The sequence below is a fragment of the Ictidomys tridecemlineatus genome, chromosome 12 (genome assembly GCF_052094955.1).
Source record: "Ictidomys tridecemlineatus isolate mIctTri1 chromosome 12, mIctTri1.hap1, whole genome shotgun sequence".
Classification (NCBI taxonomy): Eukaryota; Metazoa; Chordata; class Mammalia; order Rodentia; family Sciuridae; genus Ictidomys; species Ictidomys tridecemlineatus.
This window is the reverse complement of record NC_135488.1, coordinates 36,506,810-36,515,622: the sequence shown is the minus strand read 5'-3', so window position 1 is coordinate 36,515,622 and position 8,813 is coordinate 36,506,810. Positions and strand designations below refer to the sequence as shown.

The 8,813-nt window shown below is 50.3% G+C and overlaps 1 protein-coding gene across 3 annotated transcripts; it reads right to left on the bottom strand.

Moving 5' to 3' along the window:
- Positions 1–4,299: 4,299 nt before the first annotated feature.
- On the bottom strand, positions 4,300–8,556 carry Itpripl1 (ITPRIP like 1). Of its 3 annotated transcripts, none has more exons than XM_005339580.3 (3): positions 8,270–8,547; positions 7,986–8,098; positions 4,300–7,244 (listed from the first exon to the last, which is right to left on the bottom strand). In XM_005339580.3, the coding sequence occupies exon 3, from the start codon at positions 7,228–7,230 to the stop codon at positions 5,590–5,592; it is 1,641 nt and encodes a 546-aa protein (XP_005339637.1). In that variant the 5' UTR covers positions 7,231–7,244; positions 7,986–8,098; positions 8,270–8,547; the 3' UTR covers positions 4,300–5,589. The 3 variants fall into 3 exon arrangements, 2 of the variants coding, with proteins under 2 accessions (XP_005339637.1, XP_040126680.1); XR_013428728.1 differs by lacking the exon at positions 4,300–7,244 and adding an exon at positions 7,251–7,406 and having other exon boundaries at positions 8,270–8,556; XM_040270746.2 differs by lacking the exon at positions 7,986–8,098.
- Positions 8,557–8,813: the final 257 nt, after the last annotated feature.

The following is an 8,813-nucleotide window of genomic DNA, read 5'->3' as shown; positions in this document are numbered from 1 at the left end:
TGTAGAAAATGAAGGTCGTCGTTTTAATTCAGATTAAATCTTCCTGGAGGGCTGGGGTTGTGGCTCAGTGGTGCAGCGCTTGCCTAGCACGTGTGAGGAGGCACTGGGTGCAATCCCCAGCACCCCATAAAAATAAATAAATAAAATAAAAAGGTATTGTAACGTCTACAACGAAAAAATATATTAAAAGAAAAAAATTCCTGGAAACCATCTTCTACCCACCCCACCCCCCTACAAAAAGGTTGGAGAGCTGGAGTGTAGCTCAGTGGTAGAGCTTGTGCTTAATTAGCATCAAGGCCCTGGGTTCAAACCCCAGCAACGGGGAAAGAAAAAAAAGTTGGAAAAGTTAACTGAGCTTAGTATAAAATGCCACATGTCCATTGAACTTCATCGAACCTCAAGAATAATACCCAAGAATGGTATTATAGGAGGAAAGATGGGACAATTCCCTCAGATATCCATAGAACACCCTGTAACTTTTCTTGGGGAACAGGGAGAGGAATGTGCTGGGGATTGAACCCAAGAGCGCTTTACCACTAAGCTACATCCCCTGTCACAGGGCTTTACCAAGTTGCTGACCTGGACTTGAACTTGCCATCCTCCTGCCTCAACCTCCTCAGTCCCTGGATTACACCTGGACACCTAACCTATAATTTCTGATGAATCACACATATGGTGTCTTTTAGTATGTTTCTCCTCAAGGCTGCTAGTGGCACTCAGAGTGCAACAATTCTTGACTCGGGCACCCCTTACCTTCACTGTAGAACTGCTGAGCATCCCTGACACCATTTGCCCACTAAATGCCATCTTGCCTCTCAATCCTTTTGACAACAAAAAACGCCGCACTTTGTCAAAAGTCACTTTTAAAACTATTTGGTTTTTGTATGCCAGTGACCACTTTCAAATTTAGGCAGTGTGAGATAAGCAAAGAAAAGTTGACAGTGTTCTTCACCTTGTGGATGCCAGAGTCAGCACCCAAGAGTCATCCTGGATGTTGCCCACTTTCTACACAATCCATTATCCAGCTTTCATCTCCTAAAAATCTCTTTCAGTATTGGCCTTTCTCCTTTTCATCCACATGACCTTCTTGCTGCCCTACTCTGGCCTCCTCATTGAGCCCAGAGTGGTGTTTGCCAAGTATAAATCTGATCTGTCACTCCCACTTATTCCCCACCACTTCCAGAAGTCTAAAACCCTTGAAAGGGTCCATTGTCCTGGGAACTTCTGCAGGGGCCTCCAGGCCCTGCAGGGTCTGGCCCCCATGGCCTCCCAGCCCCATCTTGAACCTTGCCTTCCTTGGTCCCTACCCTCCAGCCAACTGGGCCTTCTTTCAGACTTGCCCTCCCCATGCCCGCCTCACTTCGGGCCTCCGTACATGCATTCTCCTCCTTTAACAACCTCATCCTCACCTTCACCCAGTTAGCTGTTAGGTTTCAGCTCCTGTCACTTTCTCATGGAGGCCTTCCCTAATACTCAAATCTCCTTACTGGAGGCTTCAAGAGAATAGTCCACATTGCAGTTTCCATGTGCTGGGTGACTTTCTTGTCTGTCCCCTCCAGACTGTCAACTCCATGGGGACAAATCAGTCTTTGTTCACCATTGTTTTCCCAGGGCTTAATGCTAACCTAACCCAGCAAGTATTTAAATGGGTATTGAATGAACCTAGTGGGACAAGTTTAAATCCTGGATTGAGGCCCTGGGTTTACCCCCTGGGCATGAGTGCCATCCTGGGTTGGGCATGTGAACCTCTCTGGACACCATTTCTTCCCAGTCTATAAAATGGGGATGATCCCCCTTCACTAGATACTATGAAGAATTAGGTAATAGAGTCAACTCTGTGAGCATGTGGGCTCAGTATGTACTAGGGTCCCTGTTATGTCCTTTGCTTAACTGGTTCTCTCTGCTGAGCACACTTGAGGAAATAGTTGTAATCTTCAGGATGTGGGGCTGGGAGGGTGATAGGTGGCACTGTGGAACTAGCTTAGCGTTCTGGAGAGCAGGCTCTTGGTAGCCCACTAGGTGAGGCTGAGGCTGTTCTTGGTGATAATGGAGCCTCCGAAGCTGACTGCTTGGGGCTGGGTGCAGGGGGCAGAGCCAGCTTCATCCCAGGTCTCTGTGGGGCAGACACACCCCATGCAAGCAGGTCTTTCTTCCTGCTCTGAATGCTGTCTTTGTTTTGGAGTTAGGGCTATTGAAGGTGCCAAAAGATTGCAAGATTTATCAGCAGTATGCAAAGCTCAGTTCCTCTGTATAAAAGTGGCAGGCCCCTCCCCTCACTTGCAAGCTGCCAGAAAAGCAATGCTGGCGCCAGCCCTCTCCCACATTGTGCTCCTCTCTGAGATTCCCCCAAATACATGGACAGCAGCCTAAGTTTAGGTGAAGAACAGTGGAGTATCAACTGGCTACCTGAACAAGCTACCTTTTGGCTTCAAATTTGCTCTAACCAGCTGGGCCCTGTGGCACAGACCTGTAATCCAGCTACTGGGGAGGTTGAGGCAAGAGGAGCATAAGTTTGAGGCCAGCCTCAGCAACTTACTGAGACCCTGTCTCAAAAAGTAAAAAGGTCGGGCTGGGATTGTAGCTCAGCGGTAGAGCTCTTGCCTAGCAGGGGCGGGACCCAGGTTCCATCCTCAGCACCACATAAAAATAAAGGCATTGTGGGCTGGGGATGTGGCTGAAAGGGTAGCACGCTCGCCTGCCATGCGTGCGGCCCGGGTTCGATCCTCAGCACCACATACAAAGATGTTGTGTCCGCCAAATGCTAAAAAATAAATATTAAAAATTCTATCTCTCCCTCTCTCTCATTCTCTCTCACTCTTTCTAAAAATAAATAAATTAAATAAAGGCATTGTGTTGTGTCCATCTACACCTAAAAAATATAAAAAAAAGTAAAAAGCTCTAGTGATGTAAATCAGGGTAGAGGGCCCCTGAGTTCAATCCCCCCATACTAAAAAGAAGTTTGTGCTGCCTTTCCATCCTGCAGCTGACTTATATCACAATGTAGTTCCTGATTTAAACCATCAAGCACTGGAATATACATATAGTAGAAATGGCTTAGCATTCATTTTGGCCTCTTTGCAAATGCCTTTAATTTTTGTATGCCAAATGAAACTCCTGACCTCCTAAGACTGGACTAAGAATCAACAATTTCTGTCTTCTAGAATTTCCAAACAGAACTATAACTCTCTTTATCTTAAAGTTAACATGGCACTTTTTTCTTTTCAAATCACTTTAACCCCTAAACCTTGTTTCATTCCAAAACCACTGAAAGCTTGTAAGGACAGGTACTTTCAAGACTCTGCCACCTCCTGAGCTATGTGACCTTGGGAAAGTTGCATGCCTCGGTTTCCTCATATGTAAAATAGAGGGGATAAAGGACCTGCTTAGTGGGGTCCTAATGTGAGGATTAAATGAATTACCAGATGTAAAGCAGAACAGTGCCCCGACCACTAGGTCAGGGCCAAGCTGTCCCATTAACTAGAAATGCTGTTGTATCCTGGGGCTTGCCAGGTTTTGTTTCAGAATAAAGCTTAGCTTCCTAACTATCTGCAGAGGTTTCCCCTTTAATTGTGAAAGTATTCCCAGAGCACTACGGGTCTGTTCTTTTCATTACTACTTGTTTTTGTTTTTTTTGTTTCATGTACTCTTTCTTGTACCTTCTGCCCCACCCAAGTTTTGCTGACTGATCCCTTTGTAATTGCCTGCCCACTCATAAATTCATATTTTTCTTGTCTCCTGTTAGACTAGAAACAGCCATGTAGACCTAAAGATCGCACCTTCTTTCTACCTGGGTAGACTTCTAGTGCTTACATTGTTTGTAGCCACTAATATCTTTTAATGTCATTGATATTTTGGTTTGGGCACCATGAAAATTAATAACCTAGATGTTCCTTACCATTTGAGTTACTCTTTCCTGGCTACTGGCCATGCCACTGGGAAACCACAGGGCAGACTGGTTTAAGGTACATTGAAAAATACCAGGATATATGATGGAGCTGTCAGTAACATGAACTTCTTGGGAACAGACATGTAAGAATGCTGATCTGCTGAATGTATTATTGCAGATTTCAGTTTATACCGAAAATAGCCTCCTTATTGATTCGGAACTAAAACACCAGCAAAGATTTTTCTCAACAAAAAAAATATACAGATGTTTTAAAAATACCAAGATCCCACTGACAGAATCAATCATCACTGCTTCTTACCTTGAAACCTGTACCTGGCAGATGCCAGCAGGTGACACGGAAGCAGAATAGCTTCTGCTGTGCAGCAAGAGTCCCAAATATTGACTGATATTGGTTTCTGGGATATTTAATTTATTTTTCCTGGAGTGGAAGAAAGTGTGGAGGTCTTAACACAAGTCCTAAAAGCTGGCATCTCACCCTCACCAAGGCCAAGTTGAATGTGGGGCCAGAAACTCTTCCCAACAGATCTTCCCTGGCCGTGCTGGGCAGGAACAGCTTAACCTTCCACAACAACCACACCCACCACTACTTCTTAACGCCCCTCCTCAGGGTGCTCAAGGTTTTGAAAGGAGGGGAAAATACACCAACCATATCTCTTAGAATCAGGATTCTGTTGGAGTTGAACTGCTTCACAGTCCCTTCCTGTCCAGCCCTGGCAGTGGGCCTGGATTGTGATATCCCCCTTTTCAAAACCACAAACATACTTCAAGTAATCCCTTTGTCATCTTTGATGAAAACACAAAGGCATGACCAGAAAATTCCAGCTACACATGGTAGCTAAACCTTCGCATAGAACACACAAGTGGCTTCTCCTCAGAAACAAGTAATTGATAATTACAGAAAGATTGCCCTCAGCCTTTAGAATGTCCCGGAGCGGTTTTAAAATGTTGCTTCCAGGCCCAGGAAAGGTCATAAAATGTTGGCGCTTTAATAAAATATAGGAAATACATTATCTCAGTTATGGGACAAGTCACCATTGACTGAATATTTGTGAGTCAATGCTAAAATGATTTGGGCAGTACTGGAGTTTCTCTCAGTTCACAAAACAAACTATAATGTCATGAAAATAGGGTTCATTAAGAAAATGGAAAAAAACATTTTGATTATATTTTCAACACAGCAAAGGTCTGAAAAATCAGATCGCAAAGTATGAGAAGCTGCCATCACAGTATTTGGGATAAGGTGGAGTCCCCTGGGAGGGAAATCCAGCTACTAGTTCAACAGGGACCCAGTTCACAAGGAACGTGTGGGAACCATTCACAAAAAGAGGAGGCTGGGATGGAGGTATTCTCTGGTTCTCCTTTGCTTCCAGTGTTGGTACAGAAACACAACTTCACAGGATCTCAGCTCCTTAGCTACAAGATCCTCCTGTAACATCCAGTTCCCTGGCCCTTCTTTGGGTCATGATGAAAGCTAAGTCAGGAGAAGACCTCAGCCCCCCCCTAGATTAGACCCTGCAGGCTGCATCTATCTCAGGACTCTATCCACAGCCCCCACTGGCAAGGTGAAGGTCACCTACGTATACACCAGTGATATATGTGGAAAGATAAACTCTTTAGCAGCCTGAGGAATTAGAAATACCTTCTTCCATTTTTGTGTTTTTTTTTTTTTAATAGCCTTTACATTAAGGTGCCCCAGCCAATGGGGCACAGGGCAGCGTTTTCACCTGGGTCAGAAGGTTGTGGAACTCTTCCACCGCCTGCTTGTGCGCCATGGGGTTCAGCACCAGGTGCTGGAAGAGATTGACAGGCTCAGCGTTCCGAAACGTTTTCGGGATGGGGATGGTCAGGGGCAGGAAGTTGTTACCAATGAGGAAATGATTGAGGGACCTTTGCTGGAGGCCACGGCCCAGGAACCAGAGGAGGTCCTGCAGCCTCTGAGAAAGCATGCTCTGCTGCCAGTCTGTCAGGGGCAGCCGCAGCAACAGGTGCATAAGTGCCGTTTTGAAGTGGTAGGGGGTTAGGATGGGGTGGGATGCCCCAGGGGGCAAGCTCTGGTGGTCCTGGAGACTCAAAATAATCTGTAGGCACTTGAGGTGACAGGTGTTCTCAGGGGCAAAGCGCCCTACCAGCTTCAAGAACAAGTGCTCACAGGCTGCAAAGGACTCTGGCCAGTCCACACTGGTGAGCTGCTCCTGCTCGGAGGCTTGACTCACCAGGTAGACCAAGGTATCTTCCCGCTGCACCCCCAAGATCAAGCTGATTGACAGAAAGCGGCCTGAGCGGTAATCCAGCCTGATCTTACAGGAGGTGGTAGACGGTGGCAGACTGAGTTTAAAGTCATACTTATGGGCCACCAGGGCCCAGGCATTGCCCACCATGTTCCGGAACCACTGCACAGTCTTGCACACATCCAGGTGCCTGCCAGTGCAGAGAGTTGCCTTAATGGAACTGCTACACTTTCCCAAGGCCACTGAGTGATCCTTGTGGTGGTGGACAAGGCACAGCACGTCCCCCAGGAGCTTCTCACGCTTGCACACACATTCAGACTCCACCAATACACAGCCACAGCGACGGCCAAGCGCCGGATCCCTCATCTCCAGCACAAACATGGTACCCTCTGGGGGAACGATGGGCACAAGGATATCAAATTTCTGGGTTTCATGGAGGGTTCCCCACTTCTCGAAGGCAGCCCCAATGCCCAGGCAGTCCTCCAACTGTGGGTGAGCCTCCCGGCGGCTGAGTGCCCGACAGGCCTCAATGAGATCATCCACAAAGCTCTCCACGAACTCGCAGGTGGATGGCAGGTCCCGGATAGCATTTTGGATATAGTGTTTGTAAAAGGATTCCAGGGTATCCTGGGAGGGGAAGTCGGTGAGCCAGTTGTAAGAAGTGACAGGCACAACACGCACTTCCTCCTCCTCATCGCTGCTGGACTCAAAGGCTGGTTCATGCTGCATGTTCTGTCGCAGGAACTCAAAGATGAGAAAAAGGCAAAAGAGGCCAGCATTCCACAGGTTCCCCAGCAGCCAGCCCCAAGGACCCTCCTGGCCATTGGCCTGGAATGGCCACCCCGCAGTTTTCTTCCCCAGCACTAACTGATCACTGGGCGTATCTCCTCTCCAAAAGCTCTCTGCCCTCTGCTTCTGCTCGGCCGCTCGCTTTCTGTCTTCAAACTCTGTCTCTAACTGCCGCATCTCCTCGCTCATTCGCTTTTCCATCTGCCGACTCCTGGCAAGTGTGTCCAGGTCCATGCGGTCACTGACCATCAGGGGGTGGTGTACAATATACATCACTGCCAAGAACAGCAGGCTTATCACAGCCATGGAGGCCTCTGCATCTGGAGAAGTGGGAGGATGGGAGTCAGTGATGATCTTCCAGAGGCATCTCTCTCCAGCGCATGCTCCCCAGAGCCCTGGTAACCCCAAATCCTGGAAGTCAACAACTCAGGAGGAACAGAAAGCTCACAGAGCCAGGCTTGGACAGAGCAAGGGTGGTCTGCCTGGGAAGAGGTTTGGGAGAAAGGGGGACAGCAGGATGTGCCATTCAGTCTCTCTGCTGCTTTCCTTCCACATGATGGGGGTGGTATTTAGGCTTCCGGTGGGCAGACAAGGGACTGTTTCATTCCAATGTAGGATGGGGAGGGGGACCCTTGTGGTGGGGTGGCCTCACCCAACTACTCATCAGTCCACCTTGGGCACCAGAGATGCCCTGCTGATCCTAGAGGCTCCCTTCCACAGACAGAGGGCCCTGAGTCGGCCTGGCCACACCTTCCCTCCTGCAGCCTGAGGCCCCAGCTGTAGCATCCCACTTCCTCTGTGACTTCACAATGCTCCTGCTGCTCACCCTGTATCATCTGACCACTCAGCCTCACCCTTTGACCCACTGGGCACCTGGAGACCCAATGCTACCAGCTCTTTGCTGCTGTGCCCTCTGAGGTCCCCAGAGGGGCTGCCAGATGCCCCATCAGTGCAGCTCCACTGCTCAGTCCAGGAAACAGGCTCAAGGCCCTGACAGCCAGCCCGGGTAGGTTCCCCTGCCTTCCCACCCAACACCCAAGCCCAAGAGCTAAGGGACTTACCAGATTCATGAAGATCTGTGCCTCCCAGGTGCCTAGGACGCCGAAGCCAGGTGCGGGGGCCCTCTTCCCTTGGGCACTTGGCCTCGCTTTTCTCACCACCCTTTCCAGGAGCCCTGAAAAACTTACAGGTTATCTGGGGGCTCTGAGCCAAAGTGGAGCCCTCCGACCATTGATGGCTTCTCCAAATCCACGCCCAGAGAATTGTATGATCGACCTCTCGGAACTAGACGGAGGACCCATCCCTTCCCTGGGTTTCAGCCGGGACCTGGGGCCAGGTTGCTCACCGTCGTCGGTGTCAGCAGGAACACGGTCTTAAAGAGGCAGGGCGCCTCCACCGCCGCTGCCTTCTTCCTGGCGGGGTGTGGGCTCCCGATTCACCTCCCGGACCACATGCCGGAGAGGTCCCGCTCCGCGCTCCCGGCGCACTGACCATGCCTGTCCGAGCGTCCGCGAGTCTGCGCACGGCGGGCGCGGGCCACCCCAGCCCTGCCCAGCCCTGCCGAGCGGGCTCCGAGGGCGCCGGCCCGCCGCAGCCGCTCCCGCCGCCGGCTCCGCCCCGCCCAGCCCTGCGAGCTGCTCCCCGCCCAGGCCCGCGCCCGCGCCCGGGGATCTCCGCCGGCGCACGAGCTCAGTCGGCCGGCTCCAGGGGCTGGGGGACAGCTGGCGGACAGCTGGGGGACAGCAGAGGGTCTGCAGCGCCGCCCGCTGCCGCTTGGCCTCCCTAGGTGGCCAGCGGGCACTGGACGGTCCGCAGCCAGACTCACTCTGCTCAGTTCCCGGAGTGTAACTCGCTGGGAGTTAGGGGTGAGGACGGTGGTGGCGAAGCTG

Bases quoted from the DNA above. Each gene is read 5' to 3' on its own strand.
- Itpripl1 (XM_005339580.3), bottom strand. From the start codon at position 7,230: ATGGCTGTGATAAGCCTGCTGTTCTTGGCAGTGATGTATATTGTACAC.